At 51.3% G+C, this 25,264-nt stretch overlaps 1 protein-coding gene across 9 annotated transcripts in view; it reads right to left on the minus strand.

The window, feature by feature from the left end:
* The window catches only part of ABCA3 (ATP binding cassette subfamily A member 3), a 44,824-nt gene that overhangs the window by 14,867 nt on the left and 4,693 nt on the right, over nt 1–25,264 (minus strand). For 3 of the 9 annotated variants that reach the window (XM_082428669.1, XM_082428668.1, XM_082428667.1), the window contains 19 exons: nt 25,191–25,224; nt 23,006–23,212; nt 22,655–22,875; nt 21,821–22,034; nt 20,892–20,962; nt 20,481–20,745; nt 19,462–19,589; nt 18,602–18,767; nt 15,716–15,975; nt 13,686–13,802; nt 13,288–13,408; nt 9,008–9,181; nt 6,447–6,628; nt 4,169–4,312; nt 3,541–3,670; nt 2,885–3,039; nt 2,463–2,618; nt 2,166–2,376; nt 1,011–1,161 (listed from right to left, as the gene is read on the minus strand). In XM_082428669.1, the coding sequence (XP_082284795.1) occupies nt 1,011–1,161; nt 2,166–2,376; nt 2,463–2,618; nt 2,885–3,039; nt 3,541–3,670; nt 4,169–4,312; nt 6,447–6,628; nt 9,008–9,181; nt 13,288–13,408; nt 13,686–13,802; nt 15,716–15,975; nt 18,602–18,767; nt 19,462–19,589; nt 20,481–20,745; nt 20,892–20,945 (2,414 nt within the window). In that variant the 5' untranslated portion in view covers nt 20,946–20,962; nt 21,821–22,034; nt 22,655–22,875; nt 23,006–23,212; nt 25,191–25,224. Of the gene's footprint in view, nt 1–1,010; nt 1,162–2,165; nt 2,377–2,462; nt 2,619–2,884; nt 3,040–3,540; nt 3,671–4,168; nt 4,313–6,446; nt 6,629–9,007; nt 9,182–13,287; nt 13,409–13,685; nt 13,803–15,715; nt 15,976–18,601; nt 18,768–19,461; nt 19,590–20,480; nt 20,746–20,891; nt 20,963–21,080; nt 21,236–21,820; nt 22,035–22,654; nt 22,876–23,005; nt 23,213–25,190; nt 25,225–25,264 lie in introns of all 9 variants that reach the window. The other 6 variants (XM_082428664.1, XM_082428672.1, XM_082428666.1 and 3 more) reach the window with 5 other exon arrangements.

Here is a 25,264-nt window from a genome sequence, read left to right on the forward strand (position 1 = left end):
TGAGAAGCCCATGCACCGCAACGAAGAGTAGCCACAGCTCACCGCAACTAGAGAAAGCCCGCACACAGGAACGAAGACCCAATGCAGCCAAAAAAAAAAGAATCTGCCTGCCAATGCAGGGGACTGGTTTCGAGCCCTGGTCCAGGAGGATCCTACATGCCACAGAGCGACTAAGCTTGTGCACCACAACTACTGAGCCTGCTCTCTAGAGCCCGCGAGGCACAACTACTGAGCCTGCAAGCCACAACTACTGAAGCCCGCATGCCTAGAGCCCATGCCCCGCAAGAAGAGAAGCCACTGCAATGAGAAGCCCGTGCACCGTAACGAAGAATATCCCCTGCTAGCTGCAACTAGAGAAAGCCCACGCGCAACAACAAAGACCCAACGCAGCCAAAAATAAATAAATAAATAAATTAAAAAAAAAAATGAGTCAGAGAACACTGCCGTGATTAAAACCACATTTCTCAATCCAGATTGCAGCAAGATTAATATACTTTTAAGTCTTCTATTCCAAAGTTTCTGAATGTGACTTAAGAGTTTGGTTTTTACCTCCCCACACCGGGAGTCTGCTCTGTTTATGAGGCCCGTGTTCATGACTCAGATTCTGAGACCAAGAAGACACACGAGTTCACAGCTGCACACTAACCCCGAGTGGCTGCGGTGTGAGGAGTGAGCCTCATGCCAAGTGTGGATGGCACCAGGGCACCGAGCAGCCTGTGACGAGCCACTCTTCTCCTTCTCGGGTACAGCCCTGACGCACAGGGAGGCCTGGCACCCTGGGCCCAGCAAGCAGATTCAGTGGGTACTGACCATCACAGGCCCAGGAGCTAAGAGGTGCCCCTGGCCAAGCCACACAGGTGTAGGGTGGGTGACTCTACACACGGAGCCCTTAAGGCTCCCTGAGCCTCCTTCTCAGATCTGTACCTGTGGGTGCTCTGGGACACACACGTGCCTGTGCATGCTCTCTCTAGGATGTGTACCTGTGCGTGCTCTCTGGGACATGTATGTACCTGTGTGTGCTCTCCTTGGGAAGAATGAACGACAGCTCTGCTCCGGCACTGCTCTCCAGGGTGGCGTTGGGGACATGGTGGTGGACCAGCCGGGAGATGCCCTCGGGGTTGCAGTGAGGCTCCTTCACCAGCGTCATGTGGTAGCCTGCGCCTGGTACACCCAGGAGCCCAGTGAGGCTGCAACCCACTCTCCTCCTGGCCCACCCAGGGCCCCGGGCTCCTGCAGGTCAGGCTCCTGGGAAAGGGGCTGCAGAGCTGGGGCAAGTGAACTGGAATCGATGCATCTCAGGGCACCTCAGTGCTGTCCTGAGGGTCTCACCTCCCCACCTCCGCCCACTGGGGAGAGCTACTGGAGGACCTGGGGTGCTGAGCATGATAAGGAGGTAAAACCAGAGCTGGAATTCAGATGTCAAGTCTCAGATACTGGGGTACAAACTGTCCCCAAGACCCCTTCTCCCTGCTTTCTCAGTAGCAGAACCTAAGGACAAAGGCCACTCTCTTACAGCCTCCCCCCAGCCTGATGGTGACCACACTAGGTCACCTTCTGCTTTTGGGGCTGTGTGCTGGCCAGAGGAAGCTGCAGATGTGAGGGGTGCAAATCCTGGGGTGTCCTGGGGGTGGGGCGCTGGTCTTCTGTATTGGCTCCTTCTGCTGGCGGGACATGGATGTGACCTGGCGTGCCAGGACCATGTTGGACCATGAGTTGCCCTCGAGATGGGAAGCCATGCTCATACAGCAAAGACGGGGCTGACTCCATGCGCTGCCCACCAGCCCTAGACAGTGCGGTGGGCCCCTCACTTGTTTGGGAGCTGCAACGCTGGCGAGCGGGCTTGGTCTCTGCAACGGCACCCCTGCTCTTGGTGGCCCTGGCACTTGACTGCTAGTCCACTGCTCAAGGCTGAATGATGCTCCAAATCAAGACTACCTGCTTCATTCCTTCTTCATTCTCACAGGCCCCTCTGCCTGGGGCCTCGGGTCTCTACCCACAGGTAGCAGAACAGGATGTCTAGAGAAGGCCTCTCTCTGCCTGATCTCAGGGGCTCTTCGGGAACGTTACCAGTGGATACTTTCTCCAGCACACTGGGCCAGCAACGCTGACCCCACACAGAATGGAGTTTCGGCTGCCTGCCCCGCTGCTTGCCTGCGGCCGCTCACCATATTTCTGCTTCAGGAACAGAGATGACCCGCAGCACTGCAGCTCCCCCTTGGCCATGATGGCGATGCGGTCCCCCAGTAGGTCGGCCTCATCCATGAAGTGGGTGGTCAGCAGGATGGTGTGGTCACGTTTGTGCTGCTGAAGAAGGTCCCAGATGGCCCTCCTGGAGATGGCGTCCATGCCCGAGGTGGGCTCGTCCAGCATCAGCACCTGGAGGGCAGAGGAAAGGGCTTGTGATGACGGCAGAGCCACGTCCTAGGCCCAGGCTGCTGTGCTGCAGGCCCCGCCACCCCTACCTTGGAGCCTGCGATGAGGGCAATGCCGATGGAGAGCTTGCGCCTCATACCCCCGCTCAGGAACCTGCTCCGGGAGTCCCGCTTGTCCTCCAGACTGAGGATGTGCAGCATGCGTTTGACTTCTTCAGGGCACTTCTGGCGCGACAAGCCTTTCAGCTGACACAGCAGGGGACAGAGATCTGGCAGCAGCTTCTGACGGGAGGCCAGCCCGTCCAGCTGGCACTGGAATGGTGCTGTCTCCGTCCCTCCCCAGGCTGGATCTCGCGTCCTGACACCCACCCCCCCGCAATTGGTGAACGCCTCCTCGGAGCAGGTTCAGTTTGCTGGGAGGCTAAGGGCTCACGTGGCTGCCCTGGGGACCCGAGCATGTAGGTGATGGAATAACCACGACGACCCATGAATCCTGTCACTTGCCAGCTCACCTGAGCATAGAAATACAGGTGTTCTGCAACGGTCAGGTTGTCAAACAAGACGTCATGCTGCGGGCACAGGCCCAAGCTCTTCCGGATCTGAGCCATGTCTTGGGAGATTTCGTACCCACTGATATACGCCCGTCCACTGGTCGGGGGAAAGAGACCTAGGGCCGAGCAGAAGACCCCGGGGCTCAAGTTCAGTGCGAACATCCTCCAGTAGCACGAGGAGTGCTGAGCCTCCCTGGTTCACACGGTGTGCACCCTGCTGTGTGGGTCTCTGGAGACAGAGGAGGGTGGGGGATGCCCACTGCCAGGATGTGTGGCTTGTAAGGAATGAGAGAGGCGCATCCCCCACGCTCTCCGAGCCCAGGTCCTACTCGAGCCTGTTCTCAGGGAGGACAGGACGACCGTCAGGGCTGGGCTGGCTCATCCAGGACGGCTTTCTAGGAGAGTGGGATCGGGACCAAATCAGCGTGGGTGGGGCCACCTCTGTGTGGCCTGAGAGGCTCCCATCCTGTTCCCAGAGCCCCTGGGGCTCCACTAGCTATCAGCACAGCAGGGGGAGGACAATAGCCACCTGAGGGCACAAGGCCGGGGCAGCGCTGAGGTGGCCTTGAAGGAAGGGCCTGGAGGTCGGGGTGGGGCATGAAGGCTGGGCCCCTCACCGGTGAGCATGGAGAGGGTGGTGGTCTTCCCCGCGCCGTTGTGGCCCAGCAGGACAGTGATCTGGCCCTCATACAGGTTCAGGTTCAGGTCTCTGACAGCTGCCTTGCCCTTGTTCCCCACTCTGAACACCTGCAGGAAAGGCAGAGGGTGGCCCCGGACTTCAGGAGCCCCTCACTGCAAAGGGCCCCTTCTACTCCCCTCTGGAATACCCGTCCAAGCGTCTGGGGAGGAGACCACGCCCAGTACCGCCAACCAGCGCACAGAGAGGCGGGAGGAGGACTGAGAGGAGGCCCCGCTGCTTCCTGCTGCTCTCCGCCCCACCCCAGGTCCCCAGCACCCCGGTGTTTTGGTGTCTCGGCAGGACTAGAAGGCCCATGACGCCCAGGCATCATACATGGCGAGCACAGAGAGCATCCACTGCAAAGCTGGTCAGAGGTTAAGTGGGGCAGCATGGGTTGCTGACTCGACCCTGAGTCTCCACACTGGGCCCTGGGGACAGAGCCTGAGGGATGGCTGGTGCCCAGGAGAGCCGGTCAGAGGGCAGCCACAGGAATCCAGGAGAAACAAGGCCCAGAGGATGGTCTCCGCCCCGTGACCCTGCGGTCCCCGTCCCCATAGGTATGGCACCTTGGACACATGCTTGATCTTGATTCCGGCTACCAGGTCCTCTGGCTCAGCTTCAAAGTACTCGGTCCTAAGCACTTTCTCAGGGTCGTCGTCTTCCTTCTCTTTCCCTAGAACTGTCCTCGGGTGCCCGCACCAATACGAGGGCTAGGATGGAAATCAGAAGCTCTCAAACAGCCAAGTCACGTCAGTTCATTTTGTTTGTGACAACCAACCGAAAAGCTAGAGCAGAGAGCAGCCGCCCTTAGACTCCCCTGCTCGGCGCTGCTGCAGGGAAGACGCTGCTTAGAGTCCAGGGTTGGTGTGAGACCCAGCGCAGTTCTGCACCCAGCTGCCCCAGGAAGCTCTGAGACCGTTTCCTATTCTGCTGAAGGGGCTTACTGTGCACGTCAACTCAGAGGTGATACAGGGAAAGTTAACAATGGAATTTAATACAAAGACAGGTCATTAAGTCCAGCCCAGAGCCATGTGGGGTGAGCCCCCAGCTGCATCCTCACTCAGCCACGAAGGCGCTCGTGAAATAAGCAGGAGAAGCCCAAGGTCCAGCCTCCCTCTGCTGGGAGGAGGCCTCCCCTTCTACGGTCTGGCCCCGGCAGTGCAGGTGTCACTTGAGGGTGGCACACTGATGGCACAGTGGCTGGGTAGGGTCACAAGAGAGGTGAGCACAGGGCCCTGGAAGAACGCCTACACCCCGGAGGGAAGCCCTGCAGGGGGAGAACATCTCACCCACAGCTCTAGCCCCCACATACCCCACGGCCTGGGGTGGTTCCTCATATCACAGTCCATTGGTTTTAGGGGACACGTGTCTCAAGTTTTAAGTGACTTTGAAATCAGAATGTGTCTTACAAATCACAGAAATGCCATAGTTTAACTGTCAGTATTTTTCTTTCCTAGTGACGAAGTAATGGTGCCTCTAAGAATCAGGGTCATCTTAGATTTTTAAAAAATGTATTTATAGTTTTATTTTATTTTTATTTATTTATTTTGGCCGCACCACACGGCTTGTGGGATCTTAGTTACCTGACCAGGGATCGAATCCTACCCTGGCAGCGAAAGCCCAAGTCCTAACCTAACCACTGGACCACCACAGAATTCTCCAAGGGCCATCTTAGATTTGATGAAATACAGTAAATGGATGCTTGATACATATTTGTTGAATCAAAGAACGAAAGATGAAGCAGCACCTGGCTAACCTAGCTCACCAACAGGGAATTAGTTAATGATACAGTGGTACATCCATGGAATACTGTGTAGTCATTAAAAAGTGAAGTTGGAAAAAAAAAAAAAAAGTGAAGTTGGGGCTTCCCTGGTGGTGCAGTGGTTAAGAATCCGCCTGCCAATGCAGGGGACATGGGTTCGAGCCCTGGTCCGGGAAGATCCCACATGCTGTGGAGCAACTAGGACTGTGCACCACAGCTACTGAGCCTGCGCTCTAGAGCCCGTGAGCCACAACTATTGAGCCCGTGTGCGACAACTACTGAATCTGCACGCCTAGAGCCCATGCTCTGCAACAAGAGAAGCCACCACAGTGAGAAGCCCGTGCACCGCAGCGAAGATTAGCCCCCGCTCTCTGCAACCAGAGAAAGCCCGCATGCAGCAACAAAGACCCAATGCAGACAAAATTAAATAAATAAATAAATATTAAAAAAAAAAAAGTGAAGTTGGTTGATAAAAACACATATGTTTAAATAGAAATATATTTATAAATAAATTTTAAAAATTTATAAACGTGTAGATAAAAATCTAAAAGCATATTTGTAAATAGACCCACATGTATATGTACTTAAGATATCTAAGATGTACTGTTACGTTAAAAAAAAAAAAGCAAGTTTCACGCATTTTTACAATATAATCCCCCCTTCTAAAAACAAGTGTATATATGTTATAGCTGCACATGCATAGAAAATCATCTGAAGAGCTACACCTCAAAGTGTCAGCGATGTTCATCTCTGGGGGGTGGGAGTGTGCTGTGCACTCCAGCATGTGATCGTTTTTACAAGAAGCTCTATTACTTTGTAGGCAGAAAACCCAACAAGACATTTTTTGAGAAAGATGGCTGGGAGGGGGCTGTGTACTGGCCCTGTGGCAGGCCAGCCAGCGCCAGCTCCTCCTCTCGGACCCTGGAGTGCAGGGATCACCTCAGGCGTGGGGGTCTCGGGGCCTCTAGGACACACGGCTCATGACAGCGCACAGGGCATGCATTGTATGTCAGGGACTGGAGGGGCCTGGCGTGGGCGCTGGGCCCACCTCTACCCCCACAGAGGTGGCTGTCAGAACTTACCAGGATGAAGAAATACCAGGGCTGGGGCACGCCGAACTGGCCTGGGAGGACGGCCTCCACATACCAGGTCACCAGGCTGTAGAGGACGGAGTCCAGCAATAGCATGCCGAGCACTTGCCCAAAGGAGAAGTCGTCGTCCACGTTGACAGGACTCAGGAGGTCTCGCCACTGGACACCTGTGCCTGGAAGACACACCAGGAAACGGGCCTGAAGCGGACCCGTGGCCGCCAATGCACATGTGTGCGCAGCAGTGCAAAGTCAGTGTGACGGCTCCCCGCCTACAGCAAACCTGACAACTTTCTTCAGGCATTCAGACAAGAGCAAGTCACCAAATCGGTGTCATAGAATCAGCAAAAGCTTGTGAACTGACGAGAGGGGCTCATGTTTGATTTATGACATATACACAGATAAACATATATCCATCTACATAACATACCTGTACATATACACGAATGCACATACACGTGTACATACACATACACACATACACGTATGTGATCTGGGTAAGGCCAACACTGGAAGAGGGTGCATTTAATACAAGTCTTTTCAAGAAAAGGAAACACTCCCAGCATACATAAAGCTCTGTTTAGTAGTGCTCGTGGTGTTCTGTCCTCTCTCTGGTTTGCAACATCACAGTCCAAATGATGCTTGGGGATTCTGTGCGGCTGGACCAACTGGGTTGGCTCGAGGGCCCCTGATGGAAATGGCTGCTCTCCAGCCTTGGTCACTGTTCACTTTCAAACAACTAGAAGTTTGTCTATTTTAAGAAAATTCAGGGACTTCCCTGGTGGTGCAGTGGTTAAGAATCTGCCTGCCAATGCAGGGGACACGGGTTCGATCCCTGGTCCGGGAAGATCCCACATGCCGTGAAGCAACTAAGCCCGTGTGCCACAACTACTAAGCCTGCACTCTAGAGCCTGTGAGACACAACTACTGAGCCTGCATGCCACAACTACTGAAGCCCACAGGCCTAGAGCCCGTGCTCCGCAACAAAGAGTAGGCCCTGCTCGCCACAACTAGAGAAAGCCCACGTGCAGCAACAAACACCTAACACAGCCAAAAATAAAAAACAGGAGAAAATTTAAAAAAAAAAAAGAAGAAAATTCAATATAGAATTTTGAAAACCAAGAGGTGCCATATAGTTAGACTCCTCTTTATAAATGGCTTTTTAAAAAGCATTTGAACCCTGGAAGGGACTGTGCCTTTAAAAAATCTACATTTTATCACACACTACTGAACATGGAGAACCACGTATATTTAAAAGCTCCAGTGTCATAGGACTTTGCCAACTGAAGAAAAAAATTCTAATTAAGGATAAAGCCACACTAAAGGTTCCTGTGGTCACCCACCTCCCTCCCTCCTTAGACCCACAACTAGGAAGCTACAACTAGGAATTGCATGACTGGAAGAAACCAGAGCATTCAGCCTGATAGAGAACATCTGGGTGGGGCGGGGTGAGACCATCCCAAAATGCACTCAGGTCAGTCACTCAGAAGCGAGGTTGTATTTCACCTCCTGCTAGCAGAGCCAGAGCAACACCAGGAGCTCCCGGGAGACGGACACCGACACAACACCAGCCACGCATAAACTCATCCTGTCCCTTCTGTCTCCGCTTGGAACCAAGGCAAGTGAGACAGAGGCAGGGCCGGGTCTGGGTCCACTTGCCTCTTCAAGGCCCTTCTGTGAGGTGGTCTGAGTGATCCAGAAATGAACGGGGCCTTCTCCTAAGAGGTGAGCGCTCCATCTCTGGAGATTTCCCAGCAGGTGTGGGGTTAAGGGTTAAACTAGGCGTCCTCTCAACCCTTTAGAGGAGCAGCCTTGACTCTACCATGTGAAATCTGAGAATCTCCTACAGGGTTTGCAAAATGGGAGCCCACAGGCCAACGTCAGCCCTAGAGGTGTTTATTTGACACCCATGACATTTTAAAAATCAGGAAATTTCACAAAACTGAAGAAAGCAATGTCCTGGTCTGTGACTTGTTCCTCTCTCAGGCCTTCCTGCCGTCATCATCAATTACTGCAGAAGGTATCAGGGGAACAGGAGGAGGGGAGATGCTAGTTCTACCAGTTTACCAAGAGCTGGGAGCCCATCGAACCCCGCAGACTGAGACCTCTGGCCTAGGGATCCTAAAGCCTCGAGAGGCAGGCAGAGACTCAGAGGCAACCAACTTGAATCCCACCATTGGCAGATGCAGACACTCACGGCCAGCGTTTTCCTAAAGTAACGGCCGGTTCCAGGCAGGGCTTCAGGGGAGCTCAGAGCCGGGACCACAATGGCCAGGTGGTGGCCAATGTTGCACTGGACACCTTAACTCTCTGTCCTGTGAACCACGTGTCTCTGACCCACCTCCCCTGTGGCTCTGGTCACTCCCCCCCGTCTGCCCTGGGCGTGAGCCTCCCCCTTGCTGAGGACCTGCCTTCCAAATGCACTGTTCGTTTAGCTGTGCTGATGTGTCTGATTATTGTTGGAGCGAGAGTCTTGAGGCTGGAGGCTTCTCTGCTTAGACCCTCTGGGGGTAACCGAATCAGCAAGGACAGCCTGTGTAAAGGAAAATACTCACCTTTTGCTTCAAATTTTCCTATGAGCTGGGCTCCCATTGCCATGGCAACATTGGACAGGAGGCAGGAGAATAGCTTCTGGCTAAGCGTCATCCAGTTGTATCGAGGGGCAACGAAGAAGTAAGGGATGTACGTGAAGAAGTAGAGGAAGCCCCCGATGGCTGCTGCCATGTTGGCTATGGGCGGAGAGAGGAAGACAAGTGTGCCAGAACCAGGCAAGAGCATCTGCACCGATGGGCTCCATCCATGGCACAAAGGACGCCTCTCTTGGGCGAGCTGCCCAACCCCAGCCTGGCAGGAGCTGGGGACACGGGGACACAAGCCTCAGTGCTGGGGGGGCGCTCCATGCTCGGCCCTCAGCCTCTGCCCTTGTTGGCGTGCCTGTGCCCACCCCGGGAACCCCACGTGGATTTCTCCACCCTCTCCTGCAGACCTATCTCCAGCTATCTGGGCATCGTACACCTGACACGACTAACACGGAGCAGCTGATCCTCCACCTGGTCCTGCCCCACCTTGTTCACTCGTGCATCCCACAGATACTCGCTGGGCCCCTGCTCTGTGCTAGGCCCTGTTCCAGGCACCAGGAAACAGAAAAGACAAAGCCCTCCGCTCGGGGAGCTTAGGATCCAGTGCAGACACAGCCAGTAGACAAGAAGGTAAGTAAAGCAGATGGTGCTGGGTGGGTACAGCCCTGCGAACAGCAACAAACCACAGACCCAGGACAAGACACTCCCTAGGCTGGGGGTTGCAACTATAACCAGGTGGCCAAGAAAGGCTTTGATGAGGAGGTGAACGTGGAAAAGACCTGAAAGAGGTAAGGATGGGGTGGTGGAGGTGTGGGGAGACAGCATGGCTTCAGTCCACGCAGTGGCCCTTACACTCTTTGGTCTTAAGACTCCTTTATGCTGTAAACAGTTGTTGAGGATGTCAAAGAACTTTGTTTATGTGGGATACAAATATTACATATATGTCAATAGTCCACTGTGTTAGAGATGAATACTAAAAAAATTTAAAGATATTTAAGAATAACAATAATAAACCCATTACAAGTTAACATAAGTATTTTTATGAACAACACCTGTATTTCCCACAATTTAGTGGGAAGAGTAGCCTCGTGTAACATTCTTGCAAACCTCTGTAAAGATTTAACCGATTACAGCTGGATTCTCATATCTGCTTCTGCATTCACTGTGATGTATTGCCTTGTTTTAGGTGAAGTGAATGAAGAAAATGAGCTTCAGAGAGATCAGCAGTTGGAAAAGGGACAGGAATTTTAATAGCCTTTTTAGGTATTTTGGATATTCTTCTTTGCTACCACACCACTTAACAAGGGGTGGTTTCTTAAAGGTGAGGTGCCACGTGGAATCAACCTGAACAATGAACTTTTTATACTCTGTTATGTGAAAATCTATTGGTCCATCTTGTACCTGGAACGGGTTATTTCCTACTCTTGCATGATTTTGTAACATGATGCATTGGCCATTTGGAAAATATTGCTCGTTGGGCAAAGAACATCTTCCAAATGTTGACACATTTTATTACACCACATAAAAAAAATCACACTGGGTAATATTATCACTAATTTCATAAAAAAGGAAGTAAGTACTGGGAGGCTGTAAAGTTCATGGTGGTAGATTAAAGTTTGCAAAATTCTATTTTTGTTGCCTGAAAGCCTGAATTTTGTAATTGACATCAGATATTGTCAGTTGTTTTCCTTAAAAAGGCAGCTCACACTTGAGAAAATGCTTACCAAATACCAGCATGTGAATGACAGTGTGACGGTCATTGTTTCAAGCAAAAATGGTGTTCCGTGAAAAAAGTGGCTAGTTTAGCTGACAACTCGAACACCTGCACACATGCCGTTCCTCAAGAGAATCATTATACTACAGTACTCAAGGAAGCGCTTTCTGTGGACATCTCATTGAGTCACACAGAATATTAGAAAAGTATACTTGAGAGTCAAAGGTTAACAAAATTAACACTTTTTACTGTTCCGTCAAGGACATTTTTGAATGAAACGGGCATTTTTGTTTGTTTGTTTATGAGAGCGTGTGGTGTGAAGAACACGCCACTGCCTAGTGCAGTTTGGAGCCTGTCTTGATCGTGCTCAGGGCCGGCAGTTTTACCACTTTTGCTTTTGCACCATCAGTGCACATGTCAACATGGTAGAAAAGGCAAACGACATTCTGATATTATCATAAAAAGTTCCGATTTTGTGAACCTCTAAAGGTCCCAGGAGCCCGTGGACCACACTGGAGAACCTCTGACCTGGGAAGAAACTGAAGAGGGGCAGGGGCAGAAGCAGGGAGGCCAGTTATGGGGCCACCGCCGTCAACCAGGCTGGAGATGACAGTGGCTCGGGCCAGGGCGGGGCTGTGGGGGAGGTGGGAGGTGGCTGGAGTTCAGGGGTACCTTGCGGTACAGTGGACAGGATTTGACTGGACTGGGGCAGGATGCTAGAGGGAGAGGAGTCGAGGGCATTCCCAGGTTTTTAGTGTGAGCACATGGTAGAGACGGGGAAATGGGGTTTTGAGGACACCATCAGTAGTTCAGGACACGTCTGACTGAGACATATGTTAAACATCTAAGGGGAGTTGCTGGGCATGAGTCTGAATCTGGGAATCACCCCCATGTTTAAAGCTCTCCAAGGGAGTAAGTTTGAGTAGGAAAGAGACTTCAAAACAAGAACATCAAGGACTTTAAGGAGTAAATGAAGAAATGCTTCCATTGATAAAAGGAGGATTTTTCCCCACAAAAATGGATGAAGAAACAAGAATAAGTGGATATGTACAACAATCAACTGGATAGTTGGTAAAGGATAAATATAGTCATAGAAATAAAATCTCAAAGATGAGACACAGTCTAGAAAATACACAGTCAAAGAGAGAATTAGGGAATTAGAAGACAACTCTAAGGAATTCATATAGAGCTCAGCACAAAGAGATTTTTTAAGGTATGAAAAAGTAGTTAAGAGACATAAAGAACAGACTGAGAGATATACCTTACACCCAAGAGGGGGCTACTATAAAAAAAAAGCAAAAAATAACAAGTATTGGTGAGGATGTGGAGAGATTGGAACACTTTTGCACTGTTGGTGGGAATATAAAACGGTTCAGCTGCTGTAGAAACAGTATGGCAGTTCCTCAAAAAATTAAAAATAGAATTACTATACAATCCAGCAGTTCTGCCTCTGGGTATACACTCAAATGAACTGAAAGCAGGGTCTCAAAGAGATCTTTGTACACCCATGTGCATAGCACCATTATTCACAATAGCCACAAACGTGGAAGCAACCCAAATATCCATTGATGAATGAATGGATATGCAAAATGTGGTCTATACATATGATGAAATATTACTCAGCCTTACAAAGGAAGGAAACTCTGACACAAGCTGCAACAGGGATAAACCTTGAAGACATTATGCTAAATGAAGTAAGCCAGTCACAGAAAGACAAACGCTCCATGATTTCCACTTACATGAGGTCCCGAGTAGTCAAATTCATAGAGACAGAAAATGTAATGGTGGTTTCCAGGGTTGTGGGAATGGGGTAGGGAGTTAGTGTTTAATGGGGGCAGAGATTCAGTTTTGCAAGATGAAAAGATTTCTGGGGATGGATGTTGGTGACAGCTGCATGACAATGTGAATGTACTTAATGCCACTGAACTTTACACTTAAAATGGTTAAGGTGGTAAATTTATGTCATATGTATTTTACCACATTAATAAAAAAAAAAAAGTTACGAGACATGGAAGGACAGACTGAGAGGCTTCCACTTAGGTCTAATAGAAGAGAAGGGGGATTAACAGGGAGCAAAGTCTGATGGATGATGAACGGAAATGCAGAACTGAAAAGACATGAGTCCTCAGATCCAAACATCCATACAGAAAAATCAGACCTAGACTGTCAGCTGACTTCTTCCCAGCAATAATGGAAATCTGGTGGCAATAAGGTAACGTTATCAAAGTGCCAAGGAGAATTTTATATGCAGCTAAGACAGTATTCAGGAGTGAGGGCAAAACAGAGACATCTTCAGATACACAAAGTCAATGAGAATTAACCACTCGCTGAGCTTCACTGAAAGAACTGTTCAGGGATGTACTTTGACACCCAGAAAACTGAATCCAAAGGAAGGCACAGAGTAAAGAAAACCTCAGTCTCCGGATTATTTCTGCTCAGATGCCCTTGGACCCCTTGACCTTACTCATCCCAAGAGAAACTGCCGGTCTTCTGAGGTGTGCATCACTCACAGACCTCCACTCTCAGGGGCAGGACAACTCACCTTTGCTGAAGAAAGTGCTGACCATGAAGCTGAAGGAGATGGAGGAGACAGCAAAGCAGGCCAGAAAGACCAGCACCAGTGAGGGATCACTTTGCGCGAGCACTGCCACGTTCTTCTTCACCTGTGCGGCCATCCCGTTGGCAGGTGGGGGCGGGTCAGGGCAGGGTAGGGGAGACAAAACCAGGAAGAGTCTCAAACTTTCCCAGCCCCAAATGGAGCTGGTAAGGGTGGGAGAAGGGCTACACCAGTCCTCTCTACCAAAAGGGCAGACTCCCCAACCAAAGCCGTAAGTGTGGAGTCTTGGGGTCTCCCTGGTGGTGCCACACCCGTCTCTGGCCCTCCCGCCAACTCCAACACCTTGCTTTTCATGTGAGACCCCCTTCTGAAGCCACACTCACCTTGATGCAGAAGAGCAGGGTCATGAAGGAGACAGTGACGAGGAGGAAGAGGAAGAACAGGAGGAACCACGCAGTCCAGTGCAGCCAGCTGCTGAGCCCCATCATGCGCATGTACTCCTGGGGGAGGGGCACATGTGCTGCTCCACACGCCCCACTGCTTGCCACCCCTGCCACACCAGACCCTGGGAGCCTCCCTCACACTAAACCCACACCATCCAATACAGCGGCCTGCAGCCACACGTGGCTATTTTGGCTGAAATTACGTAAGATTAAAAAGCCAGCTCCTCAGCCGTGCCAGGCACAAGTGCCCAGTGGGGCCGTAGAGGACAGCAGACCCAGGCCTGTCTGTTACCACGGACAGCACTGGTCTGGGGGAGGGGACCAGGGCTGATTAAGTGTCTCTCGTGTGCCAGGCACCAAGCTAGGCTGATTTTCCAACTTCCTCTCATGGACAATTTTAAACCATCAGAAAAATAGGAAGATTGGAACGGTGGCCACTCACATACCACTTGGGCTCAGTGATCACTCAACATCCCGCCACACTGGTTTCATCTATGCACCTGGAGGCGCGTGCACGCACATTTTTTCCTGAACCATTTCCTTGTCCACTGCTAACCACCTCAGCGTCACACCATTTTATTAAAGTTATTTAGGCACCGAAGTGGACAGGACCCACCTCATTAGTTCTCCCAGCCCCTCATTTACAGCAATTTAAAAGCGCCAATAGGGACTTCCCTGGTGGTCCAGTGGTTAAGACTCCGAGCTTCCAATGTAAGGGGCATGGGTTCAATCCCTCGTTGGGGAACTAGTAAGATGCCACATGCCGCATGGTGTGGCAAAAAAAAAAAAAAGCTCCAATAATCACAGAGTTGGCACCACTGAGAATACTCTAAATGTCCTTCCACTGGCACTGCAGACATTGCCAAAGGAAGAACTTCACATAAATTCTGGGTAATTCTGTCAGCGTCAAAGGTGAGAGCTTACAGGGGACACTATTCACCCAGGTGTACACGGTTATGTCAGTGAGATGCCTGTGGAGCACACCTCACACACTCCTCCATCCCCCATGACACTGCCTGACAGCCGGGCACCACAGCTGTCCTTGATCATATGCAAAGTTCGCTTCCTGCTCTCCATGTATGTGAACATTTGTCTCGTGTTGACCTACTGTTTCAACAGAAACAGAATTCGACCCGCATACGTAATTCAGAATTTCAGTAGCCACATCAAAAAAATTTAAAGGGAGACTTCCCTGGTGGTCCAGTGGTTAGGACTCCGCGCTTTCACTGCCGAGGGCGCGGGTTCCATCCCTGGTAGGGGAGCTAAGATCCTGCAAGTCACGTGGCGTGGCCAAAAAAAAAAAAGTATAGGGACTTCCCTGGTGGCACAGTGGTTAAGAATCCGCCTGCCAATGCAGGGGACACGGGCTCGATCCCTGGTCCGGGAAGATCCCACATGCTGCGGAGCAACTAAGCCCGTGTGCCACAGCTACTGAGCCTGTGCTCTACAGCCTGCGAGCCACAACTACTGAGCCTGTGAGCCACAACTACTGAAGCCCACGTGCCTAGAGCCCATGCTCCGCAACAAGAGAAGCTACTGCAATGAGAAGCCCACGCACCACAACGAAGAGTAGCCCCTGCTCACCACAACTAGAGAAAGCCCGCGTGCAGCAACAAAGACCCAATGCAGCCAAACAAGTTTAAAGGAACAAATGAAATTAGTTTCAACAATGTATTTTACTTTACCCAATGTATCCAAAACACTGTCTTTTCAATGTTCAGTCTTTAATATACAGCACATGAACTACAGCGCTTTATCAGGGTTTTAAAAATCTGGACAGAACAGGCTTGATTTCAAAGAAGCCTGAGATGGGCTGAGCCATGTGGGCACTAGCCCCACGCCCAGCTGCCCTGGTGCCCCCAGTGCCCAGGAGCTGCCCCCACCTGATGACAGGACTCAGGACACGACGGCCCATGGCCACACTGTGCCCGGACTCAGGATCTCTCAAAGCCAAATGCAAACAGGGTTACCTTCAGTTTCCTCTCTTTCTCCTGCACGACAGCCCGGATGATGCTGAGTGAGGTGTAAGTGAAGCTCAGCATGAGCAGCAGGGGAAGCTGGTACTGGATGGCGACGAGGAAGGGGTCCGAGATAAAAGGCGGGTAAGGGAACCTCTTGGCGATCACAGTGAGCTTCTCAAACAGCTGGTGCGTGGAGGCGTTGGCGTGGTACTGCATGACAGCCCTGTCCACGGCATGCTGCACGGCCAGGAAGCCCTCACGGATATACCCTGAGTGCGGGAGCAGAGGACGTTCCGGCACGTGGGGTCGATACATGTGGGAGAAGCCAGGTCCTGGGTGCTGGTGCTCAGAGCGCTGTGGGCACTGAGCTGGTGAAGTGGCCTGGGGTTTCCTGCAGGCCTCCAGTTTGCAGGGGCCGCCCTCGCTCTTTGGCTCGAGGTCCCTCCTTCCACCTTCCAAACCAGCCAGGCAACATCTCTCTGACTGGCTTCCGTGTCATCACATCTTTCTCTGACTCTCTCTTCTGCCTCCCTTGCCCACTTTTAAGGATCTACTGGGATAATCGACAAGTCTTGCTCCCTTGAGACCAGCTGATCAGCAACTTTCATTCCATCCACCCTTGAGTTACCATCTCAAAGGGAGGCAGGAACCACAGACCAAAGGCCACCACTACACGACCTTCGTGTGCTTTGTGGTCCCTCCCTGCTGGCCCTTTCTGACTCCCCACAGTTGTCTGCGATAACATTTTTAAAGTGATAAGGGCCAGGGGGATATGGTATTCCAGTCCAGAGCGAGGCTTGTGAGAGGCTGAGCCTATGGAAGGAGTGGGGCATAGCCTCAGGAGAGAGAAAGGCAGCCTGGATTCCTGAGGTCCGAGCCCAGGGGACAGAGAGGGGACATGGAGTGCAGGTCTGGGTGGCGTGGGCACCCTCATTCCTAAAATAGTGACATTTAGAACACCTAACATCCTCCAACACAGAACTGTCAGCTGCCTGAGTTCAAGCCTCTAGAAAAAAGAATAGCAATTTTATGCCCACCACACCCCCAGCATGAGGTCACCATGTCTGTGCACTTCTACCATCTCCCTTGAGTAAGTGGTTTTATGGTTGCAGAAATAGCAGGTGCTCAGTGAATGTTACCCCTCGTTGTGCTGGGTGGGGGTTTAGTTCTCGTCTTCATTGCGACCCTGCAGAGTAGTGAACGACAACTTCATTGGACAAACGGGGCCACTGAGGCCCAGGGCGTTGAGCCACACAAAGGGGGAGGGGACAAAGCTGAGACGGGACCCTGGTCTCTTGGCTTCAAAGCCAGCGTCTTTCTCACGTCACAACGCCTCCCCCAGGAAACGTCCTGCCTGCTTCCTGCTCCCTAGTTGTTCTTCCACGAGGTTCTGCATGCTGCCATGGGGTCTTCACCACCACAACCTCTGCAGCTGCTCAACACCGAGGCAAAGCCACCCTGTGTGATCAATCATGTCCCACTGCTGAAGTTTTTATGATCGTAAATAATGCTGTGGGGAACATCTTTTGTGCGTCTGCGTTTTCTCCTTCTTTCAGACTATTCCAGGGGCTCAATTTTTGTCAGGGGATCAGGGGTCTAAGGTACGGACATTTGGGGGTGGGCTTGGGGGGAACACTGGCCTAATTCTTGGAGGGCCTGCTGTGTGCCAGGTTCACATCCTTTCCACATCTCTTGGGGTCTTTGTGTTTTTTTAAAACTGATTTGGACTAAGGAATCCTTTATAAAACAGAAGGTATTTACCCTTTGTCATTTGCTGGAATGTTTTCCCCAGTCTCTTATTTGCTTTCAAAATTGGTGTTATGTCTTTTTCTCTTTTAGCAAATTTCAAGTTTGTACGTAGTGAAATCTGTCAGTCTTTTCCTTGGAGAACTTTCGCCTCTATCGCTTCCAAGCTTAGGAAACTGTCCCCACAAACAGGACGGACAGCCCCGCCCCGGGTCACACAGCCAGTGTCTCCTGCTGCTGGCCACAGGCAGTGGGTGTGGCAGCTGATGTGGCTTCTCCTCCTCTCCGGTTGGTGACCTGTCCAGGGCTTCATTCTGGGGCCTTGCACACTTCACCTTGCCTTGCTCGTCTTAGCTCCTCTTTTGGATTTAAAATCTTTCCCTGGAACATTAGCCTGGTGATAGGGCCCTGGCACCAGAAAAACATCTCTAAACGCCGGCTGCCTCCTGCCTTCCTGGCGCTCTATTTAGGGCATTCCTGGGTCTTTTCATCAAAATCTCTAAAAAGTTCTGCCTCTTGCAGACCAGGGAATTCTGTGTTCTTTGCAACACACAGGATGCCGCCTGGAGCCTGCGGCTGGACCTCGGCTTGAGGGCAAAGTCTAGTCCTGGGCCCCAGCTACTTGGTTCTAAGATGGGACCTTGGTCAGAGGAGACAAACAAGCCAACTACCTGCCAGAGTTACAGCGGACAGACCGACACACCCTCTGGCAATACAGTGAGCTGAGATCCGACTTCTGCAAACATTCCACTGACTCAATGAAACCATGGACAATTACACAAGGACAACAGAGTGTACAGAGCCTACACAACTGTACAGAGAGAGGGGCAAGGAGAGAAGGGAAATGGAAAACCAAGCCCAAAAGACCCAATGCAAACTGAAGCTCCTTAAAAACTGAAATATAAATGTTTCATTCAACAGCACGTTTGCTGGGAAATAGGGAGACAGCCTTTGCTGTTTTCAAAGATTATTTTGCTTTTCAGAAGCCAGTTTTACTGGATGTTTTCTTCCTTCTCCTACAAAGAAGAAGGCCAAATAATCATAAAAAATCTTCCTCCAGAGAAATGCAAGATGGGTTCCCCCCCCACGTGATGATCATGAGCCAGCACCCCGGGGGAGGGAAGGAGACCCCCTAAAAGTGCTCCTCACCAGGTTCTCCGCCATCAGGGGACGTGGGTTCCCTTGGTCCTGGGCTGGGGAAGAGTGGAAAAAGGGAAGTGGTGTGCCAGCCTTCCGTCTCTTTCAGGAAAAAGGAGCCTGTCTGGGTCCACATGTAATTTCTTCGCGTGTAACTGAACCGTAAGTGATATTTCACCTACGGAAACAAAGAGAAAACCAAGCGCTCTAAGGGATCCAGCCAGAGGAGCAAACGTCTGCATCCAGTGGGAGGGGCTGGGGGACCCTTGTTACCCTGACCTCACCACTGCCCCAGCCCCCGCCAGTGTCTGGCTCTCAGGAGGTCAGAGCGAGAGGTCCTGCCAGGGCACAGAGAGCCCAGGGGCACCTCTGTGGTGCTCTTCACCACCCTCTTCTGCCATTACCAATGGGAACTCCACGCATGACTCATCACTGCTAACCAGTGCAGGGCCGCCAGCGTGATGCTGAGGGACCTGACGGTTTCCCAGTCTTATTGCCACCAGGGTAACCAAAAAACCTTTCTGTTTGTTTGTTTAAATATGTAACAGAAATTCTAATGCCATATGGTGCTAAGTCCCGAGTATCTGCTACTTTCCTACTTGTCCTATTTGACTCTGTCAAAGGAGACCCATAACGCCTTTCATAAAACGAGAGGACAAAGAGGGGCCACAGCAATGGTCTACGGCCACTTTCTTCAGACGGGCGAGGTTTCTAAACCGCTCTGGCCTGACAGGTCAAACACCACCAGGGCCCCTCAGTGGGCTAAGAGGTGATTCTGGACCCAAGGGGAAAGTCGCATTTGCTCCCAGGCAGGCAGAGTGCCTCTGGCTCCTGGGGGAAGAAGCTTGGCTCCGTGGGGCTGGGGTCCTCACCGCCAGCGGCAGGGGATCCCTGCTGTGGTTGAAGGCATGCTCGAACACCACGGCGGCCAGCACGTTGGCGGAGCGGTTGTCGTACCTGACGTAGTCCTCAAAGTCCTTTTCGGAGGGGAAGCCGCGAGCTGTGGGGAGCAGGGGGGCCCAGAGTTGCCCAATCGTCCACTCTGCTTGAGAAAGCTGAACCTTCAGATAAAGGACTAAAGCTTACAAGTTTCTCTAGGGCTTTGTAAACCTTTCCTAAGATTCGAGGCTTTTGTTTTTGGCAGAGATGGGCTGCGGTGAAGACTGGCAGAACCTCACCATCGAAGCCGGCCCTGGGCACCTAGAAGCTGAGAGCTGGAGCAGGGCCCCTCCGTGAGGGCTGCTGCCCTGCCCTGGGCTCTGCAGCCAGCATCAGTTTCTCTCATAACTATAATGGTGGGCTTTAAAAATTCAAGTGGACACTAATGTATAGTCTGTTCAACGACCTCTCTCACCCAGACCCCACTTCACATAAAGGGTTTGACTATAATCACATAGTGAGGGACCAGGGATCTTCCCCGAAGTGTTTGCTACACTGAATTAAACAGGTCACAGTGCCAAAATCAAGAGGGAGAGGAAAGGGGATAATACTTTCTATTCTGAAAGCAAAGACCTAGCGAGGGTGACTGGCACATTTCCTGGGAATGGCCCTCAGCAGGCTTCCTGATGACCTTTATCAGAGCTGTCCTCCCAAAACCATATCCCAGAAGAGATTCCTGACACCGGGCCTTGCCCTCATAATTAAAGAGCTTTGCAGGGTATGTGGACGCCATCTCCACTCTGAATAGCCAGGGGCTGTGAACTGTCACACACACTGTTTCCCGCAGCCCTCACAACCCTGATCCCTATTACAATGAGACATGACACAGGGATTCGCGGGCTGCGCGGCCACTACAGGGCAAGCTGCATTGGCTGCTGCCCGGCTCCCCGCCTGGCCAGTCCCTGCCCCACAGCCCAAGCCCCGCAGCACTATTGAGTCCCCAACAACTCACCTCTCATGTTGATCACCAGCGTCCTCCTCACCGTCTCCACGACGGTCCTCACGGCGTCACTCTGGGATGGGACGTAGGCGAGCTCCCAGGCGGCTCCCGGTGGAGGGAAGCTGAAGAACAGTGGCAGCTCCCGGATGGACTGGCCAGGGTAGAGGGTGGCATTGGGCACGTTCTCTGACTGGATCTTCAGGCGAAGCCAAATCAGGATCCCGGAAAACAGCAAGGGCAGGAAGAGCTCCAAGATGGTCACCAAGACCTTCCGCTTCTAAAGAGAAATGGAAACCGAGGGCTGAGGAGTGCGAGGCGGGGGCTCCTGGAGCCCCTCCCACTGATGCCCCCTCTCGCTGACACCCCCTCTGCCAGGCCCCTCTCGCCCTTCCCCCTGCAGTGTGCCCCCAGGGCCGGACCCACCTGCAAAGTGTAGTTCTTCCAGAGCAGGAGCGCCAGCTGCCTGAGCACCGCCATCCTCACCAGAAGGGCCACTAGTTGTGGACCAAAGACAGAAAGGGTGTTGGTTCAGGTTTGCGAATCGTGTTTGGGGAAGGCGGGGAGAATGGGGGAGAGTCAGTCCTGAGACACAGACCCTCCACTTCTCCTCACCTTCTTTTGTCCCAGCCTAACTCAGAACAGCTCCCCAGAGGGAGAGGCCAGTTCTACTCTGTCTGTTCGAGGAACACACGCCCTTTCAGGAAGCTGACTTTGTTTCTTCTGGAAACATTAGATGAATGGCAGGGCTGGTAGATGCAACGTGGCCACTGGAATGTCAATCATTCGATGAACGCTATTCAGATGTTCTCTGTGGTTCGTATGAATGTGCTATTTCTTAGCAAAAACTCAGGCTGATGGAATTCCCCTCCCTGACTGCTTTATTCTCCATCATCACAGAACAGTAAAAGGAAACTCAGCCCAGTGTCCTGGCTGCCGGTTGATTTCTAAGACCTGGAGAGGGCTGTGGGGGAGCAGGGGAGGAGCCTGGGGTGAGGGCCCTCAGTGGCCTTAACCCAGGGGCAGACACGGCAGGCGGACGCGTGGGTGGCAGGATGGCATGTGCTCTCCCACCTTGAACCTTAAGAACCAGTTTTTCCTGCTTTAACTGTGAGCAGTGGTCTGTGAGCTTCCACACGACACTGGTCATTTTCCTCCAGAGAAAATCTACTCTATGTCAGGTATGAGTGTTATATTTAAATCTGGCACGTATGGCTGGGAAAATCTGCTGAGAGATTATCAAACACAGTGACAGCAGAAACAAGAACAGAGCTTTATAAAGGTCTCCCTCAATTTAGGGAAATCCATGTCACGAGACTGCAGTGTGAGAAGCAGAGACACGGAGCCACACTAACCTCTAGAGGAGGGAGTTGGAGTTAGGTCAGGAAGACCCCAGGACGCTCACGACTAGAAGCACCTAGTTCCGTAAGCTGCAGGCATGAATGCCGAGGCTGGACCTGAGGTGGGCAGCGAGGGCGGCAGAGGAGGGGAGGCCCTGGAGAGCTCCTGATCACCGTCTGCGCCAAGGATGCAGATGGAGCGGAGAGGGGCCCTCCACAGCTCACGGTCCTTCAAGTGGGGAGAAGTATCCGTGACTCACAGGGAATAGTCCTGAGTACAGTGAGCCGGCTCCACACTCAGGTCGATACTAACCCAACACCATCCATTAGGCGCGTCAGGACGGCACGGACAAATGGCTGGTAAATCCTTCATTACTTAACCCGCTCTAACACTACGGCCCAAAGAACCCACCTCGAGACCCAGTGCGCATGGAGCGAGAGCTTGTTTTTTTTTTTTTGAAACAGCCAGTTTTGCTTTTGACTTCAGTTAGCTGAAAAATCATTTCCATTAAAGCTCATTTTTAAATTAAACTCTTGCTTTTAAAAAAAAAGATGTAGCTGTCCATATCTGCCTAAAAGTAGTTCCTCAAAATTTAAGCTTTAAAGGGCACTCAGTAAATATTAGTACAAAACACAACTGCAAGAAGTTATTTACAAATTAACTTAAAATATGGCTTTTATTTAACCATATGGTTAAAATATGGAGAGATTAAAGCTAAAATAGTAATGAAGTGCTATTAAGTGGCAACTTAATAAATTATCCAAATTCTTTTAAAATTAATAAGGTGGAAAAACCTGTCTTAAAATCAGTCGTAGACAGTTAATAAAAGAGCAGTAGTGTAACGTTACCTACGAAGGCCTATGGCCTATGAACAGTTTCAAGAAGTGGTTTAGGCTAAGAGGGGAAAACAGTGCCTCCAGCGGAGCTGATCATCCCCACAGCGAGCTGATGGGTGCCTGGCTTGGCCGAGATGAAGGTTCCTCCTCTACCAAGAGGGGAATGTGGAAAGGTCACAGTTCAAAGAAGTCTTCTGGTCAGAGAAGTCGATGACTTCCTTTTCTGGAAAAGTCTGGTCAAGAAAGGACACGTTCCCACGCTTAATCCCACCTCTCTAGGCCCAGAGGGGTGGGCAGGGCAGAGAGACAGACCGTCCACCTTCCCACTAGGACAACACCGGACAGCAACACCGGGGAACTGACCTGAGTCCTGGCAGAGGCTCCTGGCTGAGGCCTTCCTCTGGGGCTACAGGAGGTCTGGCTGGGAGGAGGTGGCCCTGCACAGAGGGCTCTGGGGTGGGGCCGGTAGGCCTCTGGAGTGCAGTGGGCTGACCTTGGAGCTCGGGAGCACTGACGCCTCACAGGACATCATGAAGGGCCTGGGGCTCGCTGGCATGACACTCCGGCCACCTGTGGGCAAATGGAGGGTGCCAGAGCATAATTAAAAAAATAATCATAAAACACCTCTCACCGCGTTAGGAAATCGAAGTGCAAAATACACTGCAAGCATGTTACTTAAGCAAAGCCAAGTCCAATATCAAAGAAACATGGATTTCGGGAAACAGAGAACGCTGGGGTGGCTTTTGTTCTCTCCTGGTACAATAAACTGTAAGAAGCTTTTATTTTATATACTTTTATATTTATAGAGCCTCCTAATCCAGCCCAACTTCTGGTACCATCACCCTTTCAAGACTAAGAAACTAGGAGGAAGTGCCTGACCCAGGATCATACAGGAAGCAAGCCACAGACCCAGGATCTGAGCTTCCTAGTCTGTGTTTTTACCACTGCACCCCTACAGCCTTGTGTATCCTAAAAGCAGCAAACATCTTTGTAAAGTCTGTATGTATTTCTCCCAGAACCTAACATTAGAAATCAAAAAGAAAAAATATCCCTTGAGCCCCACCACCTTAACAGACATCGTATGTGTTTCTGTCTCCCCAAGGCACCCAGCTCTTTGCTCTGTGCCTGCCATGCTCTATCTGAAGTCTCACTAAATGCCATACTCACGTCTGTTCTGTTTGAGCAGAAAAGGAATTTAAAGGAGGAGATTCCCAGAATTACAAAATCTGGGAAGCTTTCTGGTTACGACAGCAAATGTACACGAGGAAAGGAAGTTAAAGTTCCTCAAAACACTTAAGACCGCGGCACTCGGAGTCCCCCAGAAGTGGCGGGGGTTGCGATCCAGAACCAGCCCAGGCGGGTCCACTCCAAAGCAACCGCTCACAAAGCCCCACAAGAACGTCTGAGGACTTCCCCCGAGGCTCACTTCACTCCTCCCAGGACAGAGCCAGGAAGGGAAGGGAAAGCTCTTTTTACCACGGAAAGGCGTGTTTGCTTACCGTTAAAATATTAAACATTACACAAATCATTGAGTATTTCAATGTTTGGTTTTCAGGTGAGCAGTGGAGCTGGTCCAGAGTGAGTGCCTATTGTGGGCTGCTAACTTCTGAGAACTCTTTTTTTTAAAAAATATTTATTTTTTTGGCCACACCAGGTCTTAGTCGTGGCATGCGGGATCTAGCTCCCTGACCAGGGATCGAACCTGGGCCCCCTGCATTGGGAGAATGGAGTCTTAACCGCTGGACTAGCAGGGAAGTCCCTAAGAACTCTCTTGATGGCACACGGGGTTCCTCTGAAAATGGCTGTCCCGGTTTGGGAAATGGTTGTCCTGGTTTGGGAGCACTGTGCCGGGTGCTTGCCACTGCGTGTTGAGTCCCGACACCTCTGCTTCCTGATTTGGGTATTTTTTTTCATTATGGGCTTGAATACGTCCTCCTTGGGCACATAGCATACGTCCTTGCTATGTGCCCAAGCAAAAGAAGCTTTTATTTCTGCATATACAGAACAGAATGGTGTTAACACTTCTGGAAAGGTCACTGCCGAGTGGGCGTCAAGGCCAGCAAGCAGAAGTGGACAGAGCCCTGGGGCCAGGCACACGCTGTTATGTCACGTGTCCTGTCGTATCCCGAGCTTGGTGCCTTTCCTTCCACGGAAGCTGTCTGCACAGGCCTGGGGGAAGTCAGGGCTGGGAGGGAGGGGGTCTCAGTAAGGTCAAGGCAGACATCTTGCTGTCACACAGAGAGCGGACAACCAGGGCTCTGCCCTCTTGACCACACATGTGGAACAGAGAGATGCCCTTGTTGGTGGTGCTGGCTGGGACTCGGCACTTTTCCTGAAGACCGAGGTGGGTGAGGACCCATCTCAGCTAGGAAAGCATTTCCTTCTGGACACGGGGAGCCCACAACAGTCAGCGGTGTTAAGTCTACGTGTGTACACGCTGCAGAAGGCATGATAGGTACGTCACGTTTGCTGGTAGAATCTGTGTTTTTTTAGGATACACAAAACAAAAAAGCATTTATTCATCCAACAAACATTTGCCAATACTTACTGTGTGATAGGCACTTATACCAGGCACCAAAGATCTGGAAATGAAAATCACAGTGTTCTTAATCCAAGGAGTTC

The sequence above is a fragment of the Balaenoptera physalus genome (assembly GCF_965194825.1).
Source record: "Balaenoptera physalus genome assembly, chromosome: 16".
NCBI lineage: Eukaryota > Metazoa > Chordata > Mammalia > Artiodactyla > Balaenopteridae > Balaenoptera > Balaenoptera physalus.